The following is a 27729-nucleotide window of genomic DNA, read 5'->3' as shown; positions in this document are numbered from 1 at the left end:
CATTAAAAAAAAAAAAGAAGCTTACATGGAGACAATAAGTAGCCTATACATTGGGATAACAAGCAAGTGCTCAGGTTAATTTTTGCAATAGACACCTGGAACACTAATACATTTCATTAGAGAGTTGGAAAGTCCTTTTCAAATTTATAATTTAACAAGCAGATGATAACTACCAAATTTTAGGCTAAGAGTATCTTATAACTAACTACACTGAAGCCATACACAAAATGAATGTATATTTTTTATATCCAAAGGTTATTCTAGCAAAACAGCAAAGGCCTCCTCTTACCCTGCTGGTTCAAGCAATTACTTCCTCTCTTACCTTGGCTGTCATCCCTAGAGAAGGAAATGAGACAGCTGCACGCAAAGAGGGTCAAATGGATGCCAGCTCTTTGGCTTGGAAAAAATGATGAAACAGTGCTTGCACATATTTTTAAGAGTCACCTATGGCTTTCTTTAGTTGTGTCAAGATATGATATAATGCCTAGAGAGATTTATAGAGGGAAAATGATATCCTGTTTGATGGTATTCATTACCTATCTTAATTTTTCTAGATTTTTAAATCCAGTTTTCAATGGCTAGACTTGAGAGTAAGCCTCGCAATAGGGAGGAGGGTAAAATCCTGTGGCTGTCTGTCCATGTTAAGGGTCAACACATTTCTCTCCTGCCTATCCTCCTTCCACCTCTCCAACCCCATAGTGCTCATGTACCCTATACCATTAACACCCCTTCTTCTCCAGTTCTGCTTTACTTGTGCTGCCCTAATATGTCTCTAGTCAGAATGGCCTCAGGGAAAGAAAGAGATGAAGAAGAAAGAAAAAAAACAAAAAAACCCAAACAAACAAACAGAAACATGAAAGGGAAAATCCCACTTTAAAACATAATCCCAAGCTCTTGGCTCTCCAATTTGCAAGTTTAGCCTGTGTTGTACCATGCGCTCCCTCTAAGAATTCCAATTCTGCGCTTACTTCCCCTCACCTTCCATTCTCCATAATCTGCCCTCTTTCTCCAAACGGCTACTTTCTCCATAAAGCAACTCAGAAAAGGGTAATTCCCAAACTGTATGCTTAAACTCTAGCATATTAAACATACACCAATATATTTTTCTCGAAGAATATTATCATAAATATCATTTGTTTCTATAGTACTACTGGCACCATACTACAATTACATTTTATAGATTCATTGAGAGGTTAAGTAACTCTTACAGATAGACTTAAAATCAAGAATGCTATTAAAAACCATTATTTTCTTGTGGGATTATTTGTTCTAAATTCTCATAGCCTCAGGGATCATTTTATAGTGAAAAAATAAGATAAAGAAGGCTTTTATATTAGTAAAAATAAAAAAAATTCATGTTCAGAAAACCACCTAAAATATCATTGTTAATGTCATTAAAAACAATGCAGCAAGTTTTTGCAAAGCAATTCATCGCTTTTGACATGACTGTGTAAAATTAAGCCCCTACATTAGGGAGTTACATTTTCAGTTCATACTACTTATCCACACAGTATTTCTCTTTGTCTCCTTCTGAAAACAGTGAAATAGTTATATTAATTATAAAATGTTTTAGTAATTTTTTTAATCTGGGTACAATTATCTCAAAACCTAGTAGACAAAAAATGAAAACAGATTTGCCATATATTTATTATCCTTAGATGGAATATACTTACCATCTAAGCACACTAGTTTTCTCCAACAAAACAGTCATATGACTTAGCAACAAACTGCTAATCACAGAAGAATTAAAACATTTATGAATCTATGATTTCTCTCTTGCATTTGTTTTGAGGAAAGCAACAGTTCTAAGAATCTCTATATTCTCATAGTACAAATTTTGTAGCTTTTGTGAAACTCCTAAGTGTTGTGTCAATAATAAAAGGATATCATTTCACCTATTTATAATTTTTTTTGTTGGTACCAGGGATTGAACTCAAGACCCTGCACTTGTGAGGCAGGGGCAGCACACACTGAGCTAAATCCCCGGCCCACCTATTTATAACTTTCGAGGAATACTGACTTCATATGTCCATTTCTATTTTTATAAGAAGTTCGTTACCACTTAAGGATGGCCATGTATTTAGGAAATCAAATGCACTAGATTTTCTATCTCCTACCTCTTCTATCAGGGCTCTTTCCCTTCAACCGTGTCCCTAAGGCCCTCAGTTTTCAATTTCACCCTAATCATTTATCATGATCTCTCCCAGACAAGTCTAACAATCTACCTACATATTTTGACATTTTGAATCATATTTTAGATCTTTTTGTTCTTTTTTCCATACCCCAACTTGTCAATCTCTCCTGCTTGCACAACCTTTTTTTACCTGCTCAATCTTCCCCACAGTCTAGTCTTTCCTGTGCAAAAATAGAGGGAAAAGGACAAAGCAGAGAGGTGGAGGAAAGAGCGGACAGAAAGAAACAATAAAAAAAGAACCCACCCTCAATCCTCTAATAGTCTATCTGTGCTATTGTTCTCTCTTGCAAGCTCCATCAGTTTAATAAACTCAGTGTCCTTATTTATTTTGCATTTATTTTTTTAATCTACTACCCCAATCCAACTACAGAAATTTCTCTAGCAGGTTACGACTGGCCAGTAGGTTGCTAAAGCAAATAAACGGAATTTTAGCCTTACTTTACTAGACATATCTATATAGCACCAACACTAAGAGATAATCCTTCATTCCTGAAATTCTCTTTTAATGAACTTTTCTCCTAACTTAATAACAACAATCACTACTCTTAACTCTCACTTTGTAAGGGTACAAATCCATCACTATATCTGCTAGGTGTTCAACTGTATTAGCTCAGTATTTTCATACTGCTGGCTATTAGTTATTACTCATTAGAAAGTATCTGAGTCAAAGCAGATTTATAAATAAATTAGAATGAAAAATATGTAAACATATCACAAGCAGCAAGATTATTATTTTTAGAAATATATATTCATATTATATATATTATTTTTGGATTATGACTGAAAATATTTAAAAGACATGGTTTCATATTTATTCCCCATGGGTTTACCTATGAAGTTTATATATTAATTTACACATTTTCACAAAGAAGAAACTGAGGTGCAGAGATGTCATTTAATTTATCCAAAATCAAACAGTATAAAGCCAAGAATAATCTCTTACCCTTATATGAGATATTTATATTGCTCCTTGCTACTACTCTGCCTTCATTAACTCCTTTCCCACCACCTGAGCTTCAAAGAAAGCATTCTCCAGTTTCTTATTCTCCATATTCTTACCAAAGAATACTACCTACCTGCATGGTTTAAACACTTTTTTATATGCTGATAGTTGCTAAATTTTTATTCCTGGGTCAAATCTATTTCCTGAGCTTCAAAATGCCCATTAATTGATAGCCATATTTCTCTATCTAAATGCCCTAAAAGTGTGTCCACCTCACTAAGCAAAACACATTCAATTTCTACACATTTTCTCTTTCCTCATAGCTCACATTCTAGCAGTTTTTCCACTTTCACATCCATGTAGCAATCCTCAAATCTTATATAAATTCACATTATCACCAACATAATTTTCAGTCAGGTTACTATGGTTTGAATGTGATTTGTCCCCCAAGGGTTCATGTGTTAGAAGCTCATTCCCAGTATATAGGTAGTAGAATCTAAATGTAACTTTTGTGAGATTCTGGTTAGTATCCATGAGAAGGTTATTATAAAAGAACAAGATTATTATTGCTTCTTGGCCTTTTGGCTAAGAAAACAAGCAAAAAGACAAGACTGGCCCCTTCTTGTTCCGTAGGTTCCTGTTTGGCCTGTGATCTCTCCCTTTTGCTTATGGCTTCACATGATACTATTTGCCATGAGGTGATCCACCCAAAGGGCCTTTAACAGAGGCCAAATTGAGGGGACTGCCCAGTCTTGGACTTTCAGTCTCCAAAACTGTGCTAAATAAACCATTTTTTCTGTAGACATTAACCAGCTTCAAATATTTGGTCATGGTAGGTGAAAACTAATTCACAAGCTCTCACTATTTCTCTCTTGGATAACTGCAACATTATTGCCCCATTATCTGACATATGCCTCCTTCCAAATCCCCAATTCATTTTCTCCATAAAATCTAATTCTTGAGAGAAAATTCTCCTAAACCACAGGTAAAACTTTTAACCTCCAAATGTCATATATAATCTAGGTATTTTAGAGAGGGATTTGGTATATTTTTAAGCGATACTTTAAAAAATAAAACCTAATTGATATTTAAATGAATTTCACATAAATTTAGTAAATGGGTAAAAGACCAACATCAAAAATTCTTTACTTGTTATTATTTCAAACATACTAAGGTAAGCTTAGGAAAGATATTCAACAGCAATCACAAATGTCTTTCACTCAAGAATTGTAGGTTATCCAGCAATAGTTTGGTTTTCTTGCACACAAAAGCTAAATCTGTATGAGACTAATGAAATAATTTATTATTTGTGCCTTTACAGAGAGTTAATTAAAAATCATCAAATAGTAATAATATATACTCTAAATATGTTCAAAATATGATAAACTTTCATTCGCACTGGGTTTTTTTTGGTTTTTTTGTGTTTTTGGTACCGGGGATCGAACTCGGGTCCTTGAGCTTGCGCAGCAGGTGCCGAAACCACTGAGCTAACTCCCCAGCCCACACACTGGTTTTTGACCCAAAAAATACAGTGTTTTTCCACGTTGACATCAGATTATCTAAGATACATCTATTATGAATGAATCCTACATGGTAGATTAACTGCTATGACAAGTCTGAGCTTTGCAAACTATATGTTTAAACAAACTGCTGAATTTGTTGCTGACTTTGCAAAGGCATGTGAGAAGAATTTCTAGGTAGTACTTACCAGGTTGGAATCAAATTTGTTATATGCACCAGGATCCTGTCTATTTTAAATTAATTTAAAGAACGATGCTGAATTACTTCCTTTTTCTAAAATGTTAGTATTCTTCATTCACAGATACTTAATGCTGAAAATAAAATCAATCATGCTTTAAAATACTTCACTTTTTTGTCTCTTTTTTTCTGTAATCAGAATTAAATTCTATTACATTCTACTTAATGGTTGGTATCACTGATTCTTTCCTTTGATACTCTATTAAAACAGAAGACAGCTAGTGGCCAAAAACAAAGCAAACAAACAAACAAAAAAACCTCATGACTGTGGAGAAGATCCTAAAGAAGCCTGAATGAAGAAGTATGATGAATCTTCTGGCCTGAAAAAAATAGACTGCTGAGTCTGTTAAAAATGCTAATGTTAAATAATCTTTCAAAACTCAGTGGACCATATATGTGTGGTTCTATTTCTAGATTCTCTATTTTATTCCAATGACCAATATGTCTTTCCTTACGCCAACACTGCCTTGATTACTGTAGCTTTAGAAGAAGTCTTAAAATTAGGTACTAAACATCTTCCAACACTTTTTTTTTTAATTTTTCTAGGTCCTTTGTACTCCTACATAACTTTTAAATTTCAATATCCAATTCTTCATTTATAGCAAGTATACACAGACCTGAATTTTTATATATATCTTGTGTTTTCTAATCCTGCTAAATTCAAATACAAGTTCTAGGGGCTCCTAGACATTTCTTAGTATTTTCTCTGTAGATGATCATTTCATCTACATATAAAGATTTTGCTTCTACCTTGCCAATCCTATCCTAATTGTGTCATTTTATTGCCAGGCTATTTTGGTGGGGTCTAGGTTTCAAAGTTTAATGGACAGATGAAGAGTAAGTATATCTGCCCTTATTCCCCACCTTAAGGAGAAAGCATTGCATCTTCTCCATTCCTATAAGGCGCTCTCGCTGGAAGTATGGAGTACGTGTCTTTAATCTGTTGAGAAGGTTCTGTTCTACTTCTAGTCTCCTGATAGCTTTTACCATGAACAGCTGTAGAATTTAATCCAATACTTTTTCTCCAACTAGTGACAGGATCATATGGCTTTTTCCTTTCCTCTGTTAAAATGATGACTTTTGGGGGTGGATCGCCCAATGCTGAACTAACACTGCCATCCCTATAACAAAACCACTTTCTACATCCTGCCAGATCTGACTTCTAATAGTTTGTTTTGTTATACAAATTTCTATCTATGTTCATACTTTTTTCTTCTATTACCTTTATCCAGTTTTAGGATTAGCACAATGTTGAGTTCCTAAAATGAGGGGAGAAGTGTTCCTTCTTTTTTCTGCTTTAGATGTTTGATATAATTTATCAGTTAAAATGTTTATGAGCCTGCTGTTGTCATATAGGTAGGTTTTCAAGCTAGGAATATACTTTCTTTGATAGGTGCTATTCAAATTTTATATTTCCCCCAGAGTTAGTTTCATTAATTTGTCTTCCAAGGTACTTCTTATAAGTTGTCAAATTTATTTCAAAACAGATATTTGAAATATGCTTTCTACATCCTTTTAAATTCTGTAAAATCTGTGGTAATGTCTCCTAGATCTTGATATTATAATTTTAAAAATGTGTAATTGATATTGTGTAACAGGAAGAAAAGGTCCAAAGGTGCAGGGGAAGTGGGAGGGGTAGGGGAAAGGAAAAAAGGGAAAAGAAAAAATATGAGAAAAGGAAAAAAGTGGAAACAAAGTCTTTGCAAATAGGGAAGGGTGGAGGGGGTGAAGGGAGGGCAGCGGAAGGGGAAAAAATAAGAATCAAGATACTCATGTAATGGTACAAGATCCCAATGATGAATGTAACTGTATTTTATACTGAAAATGTACCAATAAACTTAATGGGAAAAAAAAAGTAAAGAAATGTTTTAAAGGGATACCCGAGGCAAATTTTTCCATCAAAATTTTAACCATAATTTCTGCTTGGCCTGCAGGGATAGTGCCAGACAATGCCCTAATACTGAGGTAGGACAGAAGCACATATAATTATACAGTAGTTGAACAAAGGCAGAGGCAGCATCATCAAGTACAAGGCCCAATGGGAGTATACAAAAGGTTTTCTTCACAACATCTTCAAAACATTCCATCCTCCCTTGTGTCCCAATTCCTAACAGAGTCCATAGCAATCCATAGCAATAGACACCTTGATGACAGGGTGGCAGGGCAGCTGGCTAAAAAGTAGAACTAAACTACAGTGCTCTTTACACACATTATCTTTCCCTGCCCAAACCTCTGAAATATTCAAAAATTCCATTTGAACATAAGTTTGGTTTTTTGTGTGTGGTGTGTAGCTTTAAAATTAGTCACATGCAAGCACTGTAGAAATCAGTATGGAGATACCTCAAAGAACTAGGTCTGGAAGTCCCATTTGACTCTACTATTCCACTGCTGGGGATCTTCCCCAAAGAATTAAAAGAATCATACCACAGTGATATATGTGCACCCATGTTCATAGCAGCACAGTTTGTAATAGCTAAAACTTGGAAACAGCCCAAATGTCCATCAACTGGAAACTGGATAAAGAAAATGTGGGGTTTTTATAAAATGGAGTACTACTCAGCCATAAAAAATGAGAAATTAGAGACATTTATAGCTAAGTGGATGCACATTGAGGTGATACTCTTAAGTGAAATAAATAGGACACACATGTGTAAATACCAAATAGTTTCTCTCGTGTAAGAAACTGAAAGTGTAAATAAGGACTAAATGTATAATAGGTAATATGAAATAGGAAGAAAAGGGGCAAAGGGGAAGGAAGTGGGAGGGCTAGGGGAAAGGATAGAAGGGAATGGGATTAATATGAGAAAATGGAAAAATAGGAACAAAATCTTTGTAAATAGGGAGGACTGGAGGGGTTGAAGGGAGGTTTGGGCAAGGGTGAAAAATAAGAACCAAGAGAGACTATGTAAAGGTGCAAATTTCCAATGATGAATGTCATTATACTGTATACCTAAAATGTACCAATGATTAGAATGAATAATCGATAATGTAAAATAGGAAGAAAAGGTCCAAAGGGGTAGGTGTAGTGGGAGGGGCAGGGGAAAGGAAAGAAGGGAAAGGAAAAATGATGAGAAATGGAAAAAATGGAAATAAAGTCTTTGTAAATAGGGAAGGGTGGAGGGGGTGAAGGGAGGGCTAGGAATGGGGAAAAAATAAGAACCAAGATGCATTATGTAAAGGTACAATTCCCAATGAGAAATGTAATTGTGTTGTATACCTACAGTGTACCAATAAAAGAATTTAATAAAAAAAAAATTAGTCACCATATATGCGATTAATGTGAACAAACTATAAAAAAATATTAAAAGCTATGCAAAAGTAAAATATTTCATTACACATTTTGTTAAACATAGTTTCCAATATCAAAAACATTGTATTGCTTTTTAAATAAACTCACACTAACCATCCCAGCCAGTAACTCTTTTAGAAAATACTTATGGCAACTACTTCCTCAAGTTCTTTCATTAACGGAAAATAAGAAAAACAAACAAATAAACTTTGATACATTTTCTCTGTATAAAAACAGGTTTTACTTCCCTTTTTATCATTTACAGATTAGAAGAAAAACACAAGCTGAGTCATTTAAGCATACTATTTTTCGTTTATCCTCTTGCCAAAAGAGGCTAACATAAAAGGAGTCCTAAGGACAATATTTGATATCTAATTATCCAATTTTATGCAATTAAGTTAAAATAATTAACAATTTGAATAAATGTCTAAAAATATCTACACTTATAATAAAATTTAATTTCAAAAATATTCAAATGCAATGGACTTTACCAAATGGTATGTATAATATTGCTTGGTTATTCTAAATACAAGCCACAGTTCAGAAAAACATAACATTGTTTTGTTTCATTGTGGTACTACATAAATGGTTTTATTTCACCATTCACCAAATCTCTTTTGTTGAGTTATTCAAACTAACTTCTGCCAAGAACACTAAGAATTTGGTGATAGTGCTTTTTTTTGTGAGAAAAACAACTCCTTTTCCTCAGAAAATTGAAAGTGCTTATCTTGGCACTTAAACCTTGTATTGAGCCTTCTGGAAAGTATTTTAAACTGTTGTTTTTAACCCAGACTTTGTGACTGAAACAGGAAAAAGTTCCATAGGTCTGTACCAAAACACATATTTACAGGGCTGATTTTCTTACTATACTAAAAATACTAGGTTGATGGCAGCAGTCTTCAAAATATAATTTCCTAGAACCATTTTATAAATTGAGTATTTATTAATGTATTCAACACAAAATTTTTCTGTAAATCTCAAAAACTTCTTATAACTAAGAAATGCTAAACATTAAGCATACATTTGTTGCATTTAAGTGCCATGTTGGGAAGGATTGTTTCACTTAATTATGTGTTCTGTTAAGAATTTTCAAAGAAAATTTACTTGACGTTATACTTTACTCCTATGCATGTCAACAAAAGTTGTGTTTCTAACACTGTAACTTCTATGATTGTATTTCCCTTAGTAGGAATGCTATATCTTTAGCATGAACAGTACATAAAAATAAACCATGTGAACTTTTTTGCAATACTGTCCTAATGATATGTGTGAATATAACTATAAAGTTTTTGGATGAAATGATGAAACTGATTAAATGAAACCTACTCCTAAAGTATTAAAAAATAGCAGACTCTATAGTCTAGTGCATGGTATACTAGCCTAATGCACATTGTAACACCAGAGTGTGCATGAAGATACAGTAAAAATAGCATGTCATAAAATTTGGGGCTGGGGCTAGGAATCAGTGGTAGAGCAGCTCCCTATGTCCATCCCTGAGGCCCTAGATTTGATCCTAAGAGCTCTAAGAAAAAAATTCTCAAAGACTACCAGGAAGCTCTAATAATTTTTTAGTCACTAATGACTAACATAAAATTTCTGAATCCTGCTACCAATGTTTTGCAGATTAAGTTCTATCTACTTTGTATGTTTATATGTTTTTCTATAACAACCTAGCTGTCTCTTTATAGGAAAACAGCATTTCAGTAATTTGTTTTTGCATAAAATACTTTTTATAAAAGTCAAAACAATTTCAAATCATATCATTGTGCTATATCAAACATCTATTAAGATATTCTGGCCTGGAATCAGTGGCTTAAACATACAGCTATGATTAAATTGTCTTATTTTTTAAAAAACATAAATGTATTTTATTAAAAACCCATGATTGCCTTTGCAAATTAAGTAAAAAATTTAAAAGTCTGATCATTCTTGCTGTGACTGATTCTGCCCAGACCCAGAAAAATCAAGAAACACTTAAATGAGTTTAATACAAGGATATAAATAGGAATCAACTGGTAGCTCTGAAAATAAAAATTATGGAGTTGTGGACTCTTTCTGATCAACAATCATATTTCCCTACTGCTACAGTTATATGAAAATGGCATACATTATATGGTTGGCATTTCAAATCATGAGGCATCCTAACAGTCCTCCTAGGTTCCTCAGAAAGGAATCATGTCAAGGAAAAGTATACCTTTGACATAACAAATAAACTTAACATTTACAAAGTTTGATTAGTATGCTGGGTCACCATCACAGAAGGCTTAAATAGAACCCTACAGGCTCTTTTTCTTATTTAAATTTAAAAGGTTGATTGTTTCATAAACAAAGAATAAATAGAATCATGTCCATAAGAAACAAAAAATTCATTTATCAGGATTTAAGTACTATTAATTGACTATTAATAGCCAAAAAGGGAATATAAGGAAAAAAAGTAAATCCTCCCTCCATGTCTTTCTCTTTTCCCTATTCACAAAGGAGTTGAGATTCTTCTCTAACCACTGGGGGTGTGGGGACATGCCATTTGTGGGGCACAATTATTTGGGGAATACTTTAGTTTCATAGTTGAAAAATTACAAAAGATAGCACTTTGAGTATTAAAACAAGTAAGGATAACAGAACATACCTGAAAAAGAACATATACATGGCCGCTGTGATGCAGAACAAAAGGACCTATAACAAGGAGAAAATACATTACTTGCAAAAGAACACTGACATCATCAATTGTGTGACTCATATAGAAGCAAAATATCCTGTTAAATCTTGTACTGGAAACAATAAGAAGATATCCAAAATTAATCACGTACATTTCATATTTTCACCTTTCAAATAAACTATAATGCTATAATAAACTATAATAATTATATAGAAAGAATTATAGATATATTTGTTTCTCACTATCTATGAAGAACAACATATCCTAATCCATGGATACCAAATTCCATAGATGTTCAAGTCCCTTATACAAAAAGGTATTGCACATAACCAAACACATCTTCCAGCACACTTCATTTCTAGATTACTTATAATACCTAATACAATGTAAGCACTATGTAAAGAGTTGCTAACACTGTATTCTTTAGGGAATAATGACAAGAAAAGAAGTCCATACGTGTTCTGTACAGATGCAGTTTTTCTTCTCAATATTTTCAATCAGGAGTATGTTGAATCTATAGATATGGAACCCATATACATGGATCGAAAACATACACACATGCATGCGCGCACACGCACACACACGCACACATACACATGTTATGTCGATTGAATAGAACAGTTTCAAAAGTAGGAATAGGTGACTTTTCAACTTGGCTATCAGAATACCCAAAAAGGTAAGTAACTTCAGAACAAGGATAATAGGTTTTATAAATTCAAGTCAGTGGATTAATCTGAAAACCTATTAACCATTATATCAAAACAAGAAGGACTTTTAACTTGTAAAATACAGTCCAACTGGCAGCCAATTATAATTAATAAGAAAAGGTCATCATAATGACATAATCATTCTTTATGGAATACAGACTAGCTATTTAAAAATTCCACTAAAAGCAGGCTTAAGAATACACACTACAAGGGTGCGGGGATTTAGCTCAGTGGTTCTGGCGCCTACCTTGCGAGCCCAAGGTCCAGAGCTTGATTCCCAATACCAATAATAATAATAATAATAATAATACACATTACATCTGAATTCTTCTGAAGGTTCCCTCAAAAATGTCATAAACATATTAGACTGGTACATGGAAGGAATCCAGAACACTAGATCTAATTAAAGGCTTAGTTATCTCAACAAAGTGGATCTCTATAAAATTGTTTTTAACATATGAAAAAGGAAAAAGAAATGAAAAGGAAGTTGTAAAATGTATTCTTATATTAACAAGTGTAAACTAAGTATGAGGATTACCAATGGCTTCACATCTCAGACAAGTAAGAAATGAACAATCTTTGATCTACAAAAGACTAAACACAAGAACAAGAAAAAGGAAAATAGTAAAAAACAGCATTTTGCTATTCCCAACACAAACATCTAGTCAACTTGAGGAAAGTGCAAGGTTAGCTATTACAAATTAAGCTTGACAAGTATGCAATCTTAGCCTAAGATAAGTATTACAAATACAACCTGAATAGCTTAGAAATATATAAATATAACAACCCTCTAAAATGGTATTAATTACTGCTAAACAAATATGTATGTTTATATAACAATAATTAAATAATTTATATAAAATCTTTCCCTTATAAGCAAACTCCTTCCTTCTCCTCACCCTTCCTCTACCTCTCCTTTCCACTGCCTTTAAAAATACACCACCTATAATACATGTTTTACTAAAGTTTTTAGAAATATATGGATGTGAAATAATTTTAAGTCACAGATTAATTAAAATTAAAATCCAAATAAGTTTGTTTAATAGTTAGAATTTTCTGACCAAAACCCAGATCATGAAACTCTACTTATTTTCCATTATTCTATCCCCACGGGGTAATGTCAGCCTTCCCAGTTTTCCAGTGTTTCTTGTTTTCTGTGCATTAGTCATTGCCTCTGGAATTCTCCACATGCCTCACAAATCTTTCCCCTTTCTCTACCTTCTTTAAAGAAATATACAAAATCTCTTTTCCTCAAATTGTAGCTATGCTTTATCCTTATATGCTAACTTGTTTGCCCTTATATTAAACTGATAATTATCTTTACAAATAATACATCTGAAACTGAGAGAATAAAAATTATGTTTAAGGATGTAAGTTTAGTAAGATGGAATTAGGTTTGAATCCTTGTTCTGTATAACTTTGGGTGCTTCTTATAATATCCCAAAAGCTTAGATCCTCTTATCTACAAACTAAGAATAATTCCATGCTTTGAACTAATGAGAAGAATCAATAAGATAATGCTTATAAAAGTGCTAGATATTGTTTTTGTTTTGTTATTAACAGACTAGTGATAAAATCTAGTCCAGAGACATAGTCTGGAAAGAAATTAGTTTTAAACAGGTACCCCTCTTGAAATTTCTCAAATTTCCAACAACCAAAACTTGATTTTTTTTTAGAGAACAGAGAATCAAGACGTGAAAATCTGTACAAGCAGAAGAATAAATCTAAGAGAGCAATTCATTCCACAAGTATTTACTGAGTACCTACTATGTAACAGGTGTTTTAGTTTATCTAGAACTTACAACAGTACATAGTATCAATAAAAAGTCTCTGTCCTCATGAAATTTAACTTCCACTCAGGTAAAATGGGATAATTAAATAAATTAATATGTCAGGTAGAATGTTTGGACAAAAATATGGATAAAAAAGAGAAATGCAGGAGAGTGGAGACTGTTTTCTATAGAGTGGTCAAGGAAGCATAAACTTATTAGCAAGGACAATAAAATGAGTAATAAGCTAGGGAATCAAATCAACAGTCACTGCAAGGACTCTGGATTACATCAAGAAAGATGGAAATTTAATGTAAAATATGTTTAAAATTATGTCAATTAATTAAACATGCTCAAGAAAAAATTTATTTTTAACCAAGTGGGTTTGTCACAGCTTTCCATCACTGTGATAAAATACCTGAAACACTTTTTCCTACCTGTTTTTTTTAATTAATTGCTTTTTTATGATTTCATTTTCTCTCCTTTATTGGCTTATTTTACTGTTTATACTACATAGCTTTAAATTGCTATAGTCTATATTCAAATATTACACCACTTACCATATGGTATGAGAGTTATACAAAAATATATTTTTATCTCTAGTTTCCTGACCTTTCTGCTGTTGATACTATCTATTGTGTAAGAGTGTGTGTACAAAATAAACTCATTGCTACATTTTTATCACTTTTAAAATCTGGGGCTGAAACTGTTTGTACTTTGTTTTGAAACACACTTTTGCTAGGTATAGGACTCCAGGCTAGTGAGTAGGAAAGTGATCATTATGTACTGTAAAAATGTACTAATAAAAAATAAACATTGAAAAAATAAAGACGAGGTTGATGGATTGTTTTCTTTCAGCATTTTAAAGTTATCACTCTAATGTCTTTGCTCTCATCATGTTCCTTGTACTAGAGTTTCATCAACTTTTTTGGATGGGAGTTTACAGTTTACATCAAATGTGAAAAATTTTCAGCTGTTGTTTGATAAAATATTTTTTTCTTCTCTATTTTCCCTTCCTTCAGGGACTCTAATTCATTGCCTGAATCTGTCCCACAACTTATTCTGAAAAAAATTCTTTTCCCTTTCATTTTGGATTGTTTTCTATTGTTGTATCTTAAAATTCACTAATAGTTCTTCTGCAAGTATAATTTGCCATTGATGCTATCTAATAAATTTTGCACCTCACTGTAATTTTCATTTCTAGAAATTTGATTTAGGTTATTTTATTTTTCATATCTCTAGCTTCTTTAAACTATTGGATTTATAATTCTCTTTAATGTCTTGCCTGTTAACATCTTTGTCAGATGTGACTTGGTATTAACTGACTGATTTATCTCTTCATTATGAATTAAATTTTCTGTTTCTTACTGTACAATGGTAATCATGTACTTGATGTCAGGCATTTTGAATTTTACCTTGATGGACACTAGATATTTTGTATTTCCATAAAAACTTCTTAAGCTTTGTTCTGAGACACAGTTTAATCAAGTCCTTTTAAGGACTTGTTTTTAAAATATTTTAGGAGTTCCTGCAGTAGAGCTCAATCTAGGGCTAATAATTGTCCATTACTGAGATAAAACCTTACTTGTTCTTTACCCAATGCAACAAGATTCTTGAGATTTTCTAGCATGGTTTGCTAAAAGGAATAGACACTATTCCTACTTCTGTTTGAGTACCAATCACTCAAAGACCTCTAATCCTTTAGAGGTTGTTCTTTCCTTGGCCTGGGTTAGTTTCCTCACATGCATGTCCTAACCTTTAATGAGCTGAGTATGTTCTTCCCTAAACTTCTGTTCTGTGAACTCTGTCCGACATGGTCTGCCCACACTTTCAAACTGATTTCCTTAACCAAATCCTGACTGACTCCTCTTTGCCCCATGACTGGAAAATTCTCTCGAGGTATAAGCTCTGGTACTAATAGGGTTCCTTTCATTTGTTTCTCAAATCTCAGGGATCCTTGTCCTTCAGTATCTATTATCTAGCTTCTTAAAAACCACTGTATTTTTGTTCACTTTTTCAAATTGTTCAGTTGCTTCACTTGGGACAATAAATTCAATCACTGCTAATATATCTTGGGCAAAAGTAGAATGTGGTTAAATTAAATAATATTAAATTCAATTTCATACTATCCATATTATCATGTAATATACAGCCATAGGGGGTAATGGCTACCGTCAAAGACAGAATGGAACAGACCATCCTTATCACTGCAAAAACTTCTACTGGACACCTATACTAATGAATGACTTTTTCACTGTGTAGTTTGGCAATGTTATATAGCACTTCATTTATTTTAATTCTGACTTTAAAGTATATGCCTGCACACACACTTTTATATTTATATCTTTTTATACATTTGGTAAATCAACACAAAACACAACATCACTTAATTTGTTCATTTGTAGTAATAATACTGCTTATTACATACATTCCAAGGATTAAATGCTACAAGGCCAGAGATTTAGCTCAGTGGCACTGCACCTGCCTTGTAAGCACAAGGTCATGAGTTCCATCCTCAGTACCAGAAAAAAAAAAAAAGGATTAAATGCTATGATATAATATGCAAAAAGCCTAGTACAATGACTGATACATCACAGGTATTCAAGAAATGGTAGCTACTAACAAGAAATAATTCCTTTGTAGTTCCCAACCAATTCATAATACTTGTGCAATATACTTAAAACAGGATAAGTAATTTTAAAATTTAAAATATTTTAATTTTTAAGATGTTTATCATATTACAATATGAGTGAGCCACAAAAACATCACATGCCGGGGATTTAGCTCAGTGGTTCCGGTGCCTGCCTCGCAAGCGCAAGGTCCCAAGTTCGATCCCCGGTACCAAAAAAAAAAAAAAAAAAATCACACTAAGTGAAAGAAATGAAGTACAGAATACTGTAACACATGTTGTATGATATTATTGTATGAAATTCCAATATAAGTAAATCTATTTACACAAAATAAAACAGTAGGTGCCTAAAGCCAGGGAAGTTATGAGTGATGCAGAGATACTACAATGAGTACAATGTTCTAAAATTACACTATAGGAATAGATACATACACAACTGTAAATAAAAAACATTAATTCAAGCTTTGTCAAATTTTATAGCATCTCAAAAAAAGCTGTTAAGACTTAAACAAGATAAGTAATGCATGCACACACTAAAAACAAAAATTCAAATAATAACAAAAGGATAATGAAAAAAACTCTAGTCTGTGTCAAATTTTGAATATATGTATATGCCTTTGTACATATATAATAGGGATACTGCCTTCTTCTTAAAAAATTTATACATACATACAAACATATATATGGAAATGCTGAGATTTAAAACTTTCTATGAATAGATTTTGAAGTTGATGCAATAAATATATTCGAATATGAAAATATTTTGAAGATGTACACTTACATCTCTGGAGATAAATCCTTATAACTAGATTTACTATGTCAAAAGACATATTTTTAATTATTTTTAATTGATGCATAAAAACAAAAAACAAAACTTGAACACATAAAGGGTATCAGATGTTTCAATACATGTATATATTGTAAAATGGTTAAATAAATTTATATATCCTCAAACATTTATCATTTCTTTATAGTAAAAACTTTCAAAATACCTAAGTGAAAGGCACAGTCAATACTGTTATCCAAAGTTGCCTTTCTGTGCAGGAACATGAGAACTTCTTAATCCTAACTGGAACTTACTATCAACCTACCCCACCTTGCCCTCCCTACTTCCCTCTCTGAGCTCTTGTAACCACCACTCTATTCTCAACTTCTATGAGATCAACTTTTATAGATTCCATATATGAATGAGACCATGCAGTGCTTATATTTCTGTGCTTGTTATACTTCATTTAAAATATCTCCAGTTCCATCCATGTTGTCACAAATAACAAGATTTTACTCTTAGATGGCTGAATATTCCATTGCATATACATACCACATTTTTTAATCTATTTATTAGATGATGGACACTTTGGTTGCTTCTTTTTGTTGGGTTTTGTGAATAGTGGTATCTATAGTAATTATGTCTCTCTGAAAAACTGATTTCATTTCCTTTGGATGTACTCAGGATTGAGACTGCTGAATCACGTGGTAGTTTTATTTTAGGGTTAGTTTATTGAGAAATATCTATACTGTTTTCCATAATGGCTGTACTAATTAATATTTCCATTAATACTGTGCAAGGGTTTCCTTTTCTCTACTTTCTCTCTAACACTTGTTATTTTCAGTCTTTTGATACAGGCATTCTTACTAGACTGAGGTGAAGGATACGTACATTTTTGACAAATATTGCCAAGAATATTATGGTAATACACACACTCCACCAATAACATATGAAAAGTAGTTATATTCTTACACTAGTTATTTCCCTATACCCATAAAAACTGTTTTACCAAACTGTTTTATCTTTGATAATCTGATTAGTCAAGCAAATGCTAACTCATAGTTGCATTTCTTCAATAAGTGAAGCTGAGCCTCCTCCCAGGTTGGTAACCTTTATTTGTTTATTTGTTCATTCATCCATTTTCACTCATTTATTTATTACATTTTTGTTTTGTGAAGCTAGATATATGTAATGAAAACAGAATTAATTTCAATATTATCACAGAATGTAGATGTTAAATAAAAAATAATCATCAAAGGTAGTTTCATAATATACTAAGCTAAAAGAACAACTGGACACAAACCGTAACAATATGAAAGCAAAGTTCATTCAGCTGAACAATACTGTTCTCTATGGAATGACTTTGCAGGGTATGACAGATTTACAATACATTGTTTCCTGCTATAGAGCTTACAAAATTTTCAGGAAAAACTTTATTATTGCTGTCATTATTAGGTCATGTAAAATTATATGAAAACCATGCTTTTCAAGGCAGTAACAAACAAAATCACAATACATGGTTACTTTTAAATCTTTCAAATAACCAGAAATATAAATACCTAATGTAAATATGGCCCAACAGGAATATGGCATGATAAAGAAAGTGGTTTTATCATTTAAGCCTCAAAATGGTTAAAACATATACTGGAGTCATTTTAAAGCCTACTAAAGACCTGACACATGGTCCACTTTACTACTTTCTGGCATAGGACTCTTCTGCCTTTCTTTAACATGTTCTTTGTCCCCAGTGCCTTTGGCCACTCCTTCTTCTTTGTGTTCAAAGACAATGATGTTCCTTGCTACACCACCTTCACTACCCCCTTATATTCAATGAGATTCTCTTTCTTCTATTACTTAAAAAAATGCTGAAATTCATGTCTCTTTTCTGGAGAAGCAATAAATTTCCACTTGCCACATCTGTACTTCATTTATATTTTAGACATATAACCACTCATTCATTCAACTAAAATTGATTTGGTGTCATATGTTTCTAATACTTTAGCTCAGCAAGTCAACAAAACAGAAATAGAGAGCTAAGCTCTGGATTGTCAGGAGCCCTCATGATCTTGAAGTGAAACAGAACAAAAAACCACACATTCTCACCCTCCTTTATTTATTTACTCACTATCCACAATGTTCTCAGAATATTAAGAAAAGTTACCTAATACTTGATGGCTGATAGAGGAACTCCATGTGGAAGGGAATATAATAAGCATATCAACAAATCATTCTAATATAATATTCTAGAAGTATTTATCCTACTGGCAGAACTCACCAAAACACCAAATAATATTGCTATTTTAATTAATCAATGTATTTAAATAATAATTTGGAAGTTCTATACACTTTATGTCACTACTACAACTTATTTAAAATATAAAGTCTCAGAAGACAAAGTCCTCACTTAACAGACGGGTAGTCTTTTGATTTATTATATGAAGTTTTTAATAATGATGTTAGTTTCTACTTACAACTGCCATCTTTCAAGGAACTGAACAGAACTCCCATTTATAGACTTTTAAAAATCCCAAACAATGGGCCAGGGATTTAGCTCAGTGGTTTCGCCGCCTGCTGTGCAAGTGCAAGGACCTGAGTTCAATCTCTGGTACCAAAAAAAAAAACCAAAAAACAAAAAAACCCAAACTTTTGACAATACTAAGCATTTTCAACTTTTCTGAAAAACAAACTATTGTCTGGTCTCCTGGCAAACAACCCTTACTAGATGATGAGAGTATTATTACAGTTTAAAATGTGTGTTCAAAGATACATAATATAAAATATATATTGTACATTTGTATCAGTATATACAAATCATTAATATTGAAGTTCCAGTTACATATTTTAAATTGTTTAAAATCATTATTGTAATACTGTATTTTCTCTAGATAATGCATAAATTTAAATAGCACTATTTTCAACTGTAAGAGCTATGTACTGCCTTACAAATTAAATAATCTTTGTATAATTCATATTTAACATTTTTTTAAACAATTCACTTATTTTGAATTAGCAGCTTAAGTTCCATTCCTTGATAAAATAAATACAGGAAAACTACCAAAATCTTATGGAGAATTTAGAGCCACAAATGTCAGACCAAAAGGAAGAAAGAAGTCTCAGGTTTCCAGAATAAGTCTATAAACTTACACACATCACTTCCGTTCCTTAAGCCTTAACTTTTCATACGTTAAAAAAGTCATATTAACTTATAGAATCCATAAGACCTCCGAAATTCTATCATTTTATGAATCAACATTTTTCAGTGTACAGCAACTTTATTTCAAAGTAAACTGTCACTAACATATACTGACATAAACCTTAGAATTTATGTTTATGCCAAGCAAATAAAATTCCTTACTTTGACTGAATTAAGTATAAGGAATTAAATATAACAGAAACCTGGGTCTAGTCTCACCTTTCACTGCTCACATTCTTGATTTGTATCTTCAAGGTCAGCAAAGAAACTCTGGCAACATATTAACCTTGAAATTTTCTAGTTGTATAAACAGCAAGGTTAGATACTAGCTGGGAAGTACAGCCTATAGCACACTCTTTTATGGTAAATAGGTAAGCTGTATCTTCTGTAAAAATTAAAGAATTTAAAATATGTAACAGAAATTTTCAATATTCAGTAAATAAAACAACTTTATTAAAAATTCTAGTTCTGCTGGCATATATTTTTAAAATACATAGTTTAGAACAGCCCACTAATTGAAGAATTACAGATAAATATTTACATTATGTACAAATCCAATCGATATTTAATAATTTAAAAGAAAATACAATCATCAAATAAAATACTCATTGAAAGCATACTCTCAGAGATGTAACTACACAACCAATTAGACGTTATTATCAAATACCTACTGCACTTTGTGCACATCTCCATTACTATCCTGTAGAAGAAATACAGTTAACTGGAATAAATTATATTTAAAAGTCATCAAGATAAATTCCTGTATGTTATGGTTAATTAATTGGCCACATGACAACCCATTAAAAATGCAATTCAAACCAGAAGAAGAGGGGCACATATGTAATTCCAGCACTGTAGGATCACAAGTCCCAGCCCAGTCTGGGCAATTTAGGGATTTAGTGAGACCTTGTGTCAAAGTTTAAAACTTTAAAGGGGGCAATGGGGGGTGATGAGCAGTGAGTGGTGATGCCACTTAGTGCAAAGGCCCTGGTTTCAATCTTGAATAACGCCTCCAAAAGAGAGTAATTCAAAATAAACAAGGAAGGAAATACATGTAAAAAGGAAGCCTGACGAGACAAAAGGAAGTGTGAGATAATTAAAGATTGTTAGTTAATGAAGGTAAGTAAAAATAAAGAGGCCAGAAAACAGAGAAAAGGGAAAGTAGAGAAAAAATAAGAATTATTAACAGTGCCAAGCACTGGCTATTTTTTAAATATTGTCTTTAACCTTCAAAAGAGCCCTTGTATATAGATTTTTACCATTTACATTTTAAATGTGAGGCAAATGGACTCAGAAGATAAATTACTCACCTAAAAATCACAGAATATTTATGGGGCTGAAATAAAACTCAAACTATTTCACTTCAAACCCGAGGCTTTCAATTATACCATTCTACTTCTAGAAAATATTTTATTATTGCTGGTTTAGTGGCTACTGTGCTTCTACAGTAAAAATAATCCTTATAATGTTTCTAATATTTTTAATAGCAAGATGTGAGGCAGAATATTTCAGAATTCAGTATAATTAAATTAAGAGTGTAAAGACATCATTAACTGTCAATGTTATTGTCATTGTATATCTCACGTGTTGTATTACATACATGACATACAAGGTTTTATGTAATACTCCTCTTTACAGGTGAGGTTTAGAGATATAGTTCTGTAACATGAGCCAGATTTTGAAACCAGGTGAGATTCAAAGCCCCTGATCTGTCAAGAATTTCAAAGACTTTTTAAATCTCATTAAGGACTTAACAGCTTTTACAAATTTCATTCAACTGAATTATGAAATATCTACTATAGTACTGCACACCAAATAAGACATTAAATTAAGATACAGTATCTGTGTTACATAAAGAGCTGGATTTAACAAAAGTGAAAATGATAAGAAAATTCCATAATCCTCAAAACTTCTGTAAAATATTTATTCTAGTGAAGAAACATAGATCTAAAAAATACAATTTTTCAAATTCCAAAATAAAGAATCCAAATATTATAAACAAAAGCTAAAAACCTCACTTGTTTACATATGGAGTGAGACAAAAAGAGAAACTGCATGCACCAGTTTCCCAATGTGTTTATATAACTCTATAAGGGAACATTTTTTTATCCTAACACTACCGAACAGTTTTATTTTTTCATTTCAGGAGAAAAAATGGAGGAGCCAGAGGAGAAAGGTGCTATATGAACTCAGGGCAAAGTTACAGCTGAAAAAATATTGTGTTTTCAGCAGGGCAAAGTAGACAGGTCACTCAAGTGAAGCCTCCTTGTTACACACAGATAATTTGTAGTAATTTTGTTATTTTCATCCAAAGGGTGGTATTCCCATTAACCTCAAATAACAGTAAGAAAGAGGCTTAGGGTGATATGTCTTCCTTCAGAGACTTTACAAAAATAAATAAGAGCTTTCAGATTACTTTTTAAAGGTCACAGGAGGGCCACATACAAATAGCACGTATCAAGTGCAATTCAGATTTTTACCTTTTGATAAAGGTAAGAAAGACCATTAAAGTGAAGACCACTGTTCAGTAAGGGGGACAAGTAAGACAGCTCTCACTCACTATTTTACCCAACCATATTAGTTTGTGGACAAATGGCCAACAGCTGCCCTACAGCTTAGATCCACATTTTTTAGGTGTCTACCGAGAGCCAATTACCAGTACATAATCCAAGAAGAAACTGCCACCAACAATAAATAAGATACACCATTCTCCTTAATGTTTTAAAAACAGCATACGGGTATACAATTTGTTTATTAATATAAGTAATGGAATGTCACTTAGTTCTCCTACACTCATGCCATCTGCCAGTTCATTGGGCACATGCTCATTCCGAATTCACGTAAGAAAATCCTTCCTTGATTAGGCATGGTATTGCTCATATCTAGTTTGGTTCTCACTATTTCTATCCAGCTGCAGATTCCTCTCTGCATACTCAATTCCCACTGATTACCATTTCTTCAGGCAGCAAAGGTCATGAACTAATTTTTTTCTCTAATGAACATTAAAACAAGCCTTAAAGCACAATGAGTATATGTGTTTGAACTCTGAATTAGATGAACTATCAAAGCGCTTTTCTACTCAGTCTACTGTGGAACTTAGACTTTTCATTGGTATCTTTCAAAATTAAGCTATACACAAGATTTCTTCCCTCAACCCTTCCATTCTTATTACAGCAAGGAAACAACAGATCCAGGCTCTGCACTGTGCTAGGTAAGCTGAAGAAAACTTCATTTTCTTCACTGTTTTTTCACTCTCTCTGATCAACAAGACAGTCTCAGCATCTAGTGTATCATTAAAAAACACAAGGATATTAAATGGCGTTTTTCAAAATACTGATATTTTAATAGTTTATAGATAAGAGAGATAAAAGAACAAAAAAAGTCACCACTGATATTTAAAGTCAACTTCCTTCAGTATCTAATGAGTTTAGAACGATAAGAAATTTAAATGCTCACCTGGACTTTTTGTAACATTAAAAACTAATAAACAATAAGCAAAGTAATAAAATACAGTGCAACTATAAAATCAAGTTTATCTAACATTAACTCTTATGGATTCCAAAATAATTAGAGAAGCAATTTACCGAATTATCTCTACCACAGAAATCTTTCTTCTGCTTTCTAATTCCATGACATATGGTCAAAACCTTGCATAAAATTTGTGTATAGCCAGTTTCAAGGACAAATCTGGTCTATATAACCTAAAATGCAACAAGGCATTCTACCTCTGCTTAACATCAAACACATAACTTGAGGCACCAATATTTGGAAATGTTTGTACAAGCATTACTTTTATAATGATGATGTCAATATTCAGTATATACAAATAGGTGTACATGCACAGCTTCAGAATCCTCTTAACAAAGGATTCTCTGAACTTTGTAAATTAATTCAAAGTAATGCATTAACAAATGTCAATACAGTCCCTACCTTACGTGCTTTTTTATAATACTTAGATCTAAGAGGATTAGGAAGTTTCAGAATGACAGATGTGATCCTCACATGGTATTTTAGTCCCTTAATTATGTTCACAGCCTGGTAATATTCATCCACTTCAATAAAAACTGTCATGAAAGGAAAAATTTAATTTTTTTCTATTACCTTTTATTTTCCTCCAGAAAATTTCATTAAAAGACTTAGGAAAAACTGGACAACATTTTTCTTAAACTTTCTCTTACGTGTTTTTTTAATGTTTCCATAGTCTCTTTTGATAGCAATTAGCATAGCTACAGAGTTTTAGCTTAATTCTCTTAAATTCTTTTTAAAATATATCCATATTGATTTTTATTTTAAAATACCAATAACATGATTGTATACTTGCTCTAGGTTATGTTCCAAAGTATTAACTTCAAAATGCAAATTACTGTACACACAGACATACTGTGTTAAGATCATCATTAAGATCAAATATATTCATTTTACTCATATAAATTACAGTTTAGACTTAGCTATTTTTCTCATCTATACACATAAGTGTCTGATTTTAAAGGTATCTTATAGTTTAGAAAGCTGAATGTTTCTTAAACAAAATTGTGTAACTCACAGCACATTGAAAATCCTCAGGATATTTCTAAAACACCATGTCTAACTACCATTGTTGTCTTCACACACTAAGAATGAGATGAATAAGCGCTATCTCATTAAGAACAAAACAACTCCATATCACCATGCTAAGATGATTAGGAATAAAAAAAGGAAAAAGTTGTAACCTGAAAAATAACTCCTTACAATATCCAATGCATTTTTAAACTAATATGGCTTGATCTTCCTAGTTTTCAAAGTTTAATAAGCTACAATAAACCTGACTACTAATAAGGGGTAAAAACCAGAATGTTTGGAAGAACATTTCTAAATGTACTTTTTCTAGTGTATTCAATATAGGGCAGAGCAAATATGAGGTATAGGTATACATTAGCTAATGTTTTCACATGGAAATTCTGTCTTTAACAACAAACAGTCTGATTAATGTTTTAATAGAAAATACCCTTAAGGAAAGCAGGTGGTTCTTGGTATATACTGTCTCAGTGTCTGAATTATCCTAAGCATACTTAACCTCATATTAATCAAATTAGGAGCCAAAATATAAATAGGTATGTGTAGAAGCATGATTTCATTTTTATAAAAAGGAAAGAGTGTAATAACCAGTTTTTAATGAAAACTAAACATTAAAACACTGCTAATTATAGTGGTACCTTGGTTCACAAACTTAAGTGTTTCCACAATTCTGGTCAGAAACCAAATTGGATGAGAATTGAATCAAATTTCCCCATAAGGTCAACAATTAAACTAATCATTGAATTTGACTCGGTTCTCATCCAATTCACTTTGAGATCAGAACCATAGAAAGAATTAAGTTCTTGATGTACCACTGTACTCTGCTTCCAAAACTGCATTAGAATATAGATCTTTATAGTGTATTGTAACATATGTGAGCAAATAAATTCTCCAATTATACCCAATACTTAGTAGTATGATGATTAGAAACATGAATAACTAGAAGAAAAGTTTTCTCATTATCTACAACACAGTGACACTTTTCAATTGTTATGGCACTAAACTACAAACAGCAGAGTAGTTTCTTTACACCAACTAAGTTTCAATAAAAAATACTGCCTCATCATTTCTCTCTCTCTCTCTTGATGATCAGTGAACTTGTGTTATGGACTGATTTTGTCATCTCCAAAAAATTTTATGTTAAAGGATATTCAGAGATAGAGCCTTTAGGGAAGTTACTGAGGTTAAATGAGGTCTCAAGTATTGGGGCCCTAAACCAACAAGATCAGTGACTTTGTAAGAGGAAGAGATACCGAAGATCACCCTCAATCTCTCTGACTCTATCTGCACAGGCACAGAAGACAGTTTAAGTGAGGAAACAGCAATAAATCTCTGCTGTGTAATCCATCCAGTCTGCATTATTTTCTAATGGTAGCCCCAGCAGGAAAACAATACAACCCTGAAAGTTAAGTGATCTTTAGCCAGGTGATTGTGTATCATTCTTAACAATAATAATTTATAGTACTCAAATTGCTTCCATTAATATTTTAATCTACCTCTGAGTTGCTATCTCTAATTGGCTAAATACAAATGCATATAAATATTTCTATCGTTTGAATTTAATTTTTGAATAGATATTAGACAAGAACTGCATTGTCTTGGTTTAATAAAGTATGTGTGCATGCTTTGTATGAAAGACAACTTACCAATTTTACAGCATATCTTATAGACCTGTGAATAGGTAACTGCTAATCTTGGAAGGCTGTAGCAGGATCACCATGAATCATCCAGAGAAAAGAAGAGGCATTGTCATCATAAAAAAAAGAACACTAAATAAACATTTGTTGGAATACTCATTTTTCAGTTTATCTAGGCAATGGAAGAAACGAGGCCCAAGGGAACTAAGCTTGATGAGACCAAGAGTTATTAGAGAGAATAGACCCAGAAGGACTGTACAGAGGCACACCCTGCATAGACAACATAATAGCAATGAAATTGATGGTGTGTAAAACACAGCAAAAATTACTGAAAATAATTGTTTCCTAATTCACATCTGCTGGCTTAATAACTTCAGGCACAAATTAGTAGTAAAAATCAAATGGACCACCATCTAAGTCACTCAGCCAAATCATTTTAGCAAAATTCTTCAACTATAACACTTCTAACTTTTGGAGGTGAATTATATCTTGTTATTTGGCTACAGGGAAGTATCCTCTATTGCAGGATGTTTAGCAGTATTCCTGGATTCTATATGTTAGATAATATATCCTGTACCCTTCCCTCAAAGATGGAAACCAAATATATCTCGAAATATTGCAAAATATCTTTTAGAATATGAACAACACTTAAACCAGCTGGAATCACTCCCTTATACAAAACCTCGAGACTTGGAACACTCATGCAATCTCAAACAATAAAAGAGCCCTGAAAACTATCTAATCTAACTACTTTTCTGGTACATGAATTCACTCTGTAATGACCATAAATAAATTACTGTTACATACACATCTCATAGAATAGAAAACTCTCAATTTTACCAAGCAGCCAAATCCATTTTTAGACAGTTCTCATTAGGGTATTAAAATATGCCATATTCATAATTCCTAGTTTTATTCATAGTTTTAAAAGAAATTAATCATTTTTCCATAAAAGTACACCTTCAAGTGTAAGATGATAACCTCCATAACTTGATCCCTTTGTAGGTCAGAAGTATAAGAGACACATAAACGACCTCCACATTCATTTACAGGAAGACAGGAGCAGTAAAAAACAACAAACCAATCTCTCTGAGATTCAGAATCCAGACACTGAAATATAAAAACCTGAGGAAGAAAACAAGGAGGGAGGTGGATCCCAGGGACCCAGGAAAGACCTCAAGGGAAAACTGGAGCCCAGAAAGAAAGTGAAGAGACAAATTTCAATGAAGAAAAAAGAGGGCAAATTGCACTTTCTTCCTGGCTCCCAGCTCACAGCTAGAGGGAAAAAGCTCAAAGATACGGAGACACAGTGAGGCCAGGTAACTCCAGAGACCTCCAGAGGAATGAGCTGTGGATGCTGTGAACTACAACTGCTGGTGAGTGACTCTGGTCCAAGGGACTTCCAAGTCCCCTGGACAGGGAACTTGGACAGATGCCATTTTAAGGAGGGGCCTACTGAACCCAGGACTCAGAGCAGCAGTGGGCTGGCTTCATCTCAGGATTCCTATTGATTGTGTGAGGGACAACCACAAGAGACATCCAGGGTCAGGGAGCCAAGGTCAGGCCAGCGAGAGACACCCAGAGCTCTGTAGGCACCAACCCTACAAACAGAGGCCATAATCAGCCTTAACTTC

General features: G+C 32.8%; 1 protein-coding gene and 1 pseudogene across 4 annotated transcripts in view; both read right to left on the bottom strand.

The window, feature by feature from the left end:
• Window positions 1-27729, bottom strand: part of Tmem135 (transmembrane protein 135) — a 246159-nt gene that overhangs the window by 70883 nt on the left and 147547 nt on the right. For all 3 annotated transcript variants that reach the window (XM_004868215.3, XM_087212256.1, XM_087212255.1), the window contains one exon: window positions 10811-10857. In XM_004868215.3, coding sequence (XP_004868272.1) covers window positions 10811-10857 — 47 coding nt within the window. The remainder of the gene's footprint in view (window positions 1-10810; window positions 10858-27729) is intronic.
• The window catches only part of LOC147827850 (serine/threonine-protein kinase D3 pseudogene), a 62015-nt pseudogene continuing 45149 nt past the window's right edge, over window positions 10864-27729 (bottom strand). Inside the window, exon 2 of the transcript XR_015451596.1 lies at window positions 10864-26160. The product of XR_015451596.1 is annotated as a serine/threonine-protein kinase D3 pseudogene (transcript). The remainder of the gene's footprint in view (window positions 26161-27729) is intronic.

This window comes from Heterocephalus glaber, unplaced genomic scaffold, assembly GCF_053883595.1.
Source record: "Heterocephalus glaber isolate CG9 unplaced genomic scaffold, H.glaber_assembly_v1.0 deba00001429, whole genome shotgun sequence".
Lineage (NCBI taxonomy): Eukaryota > Metazoa > Chordata > Mammalia > Rodentia > Bathyergidae > Heterocephalus > Heterocephalus glaber.
Note: the sequence above shows the minus strand (reverse complement) of the source record. Positions and strands in the feature narration are given on the sequence as shown.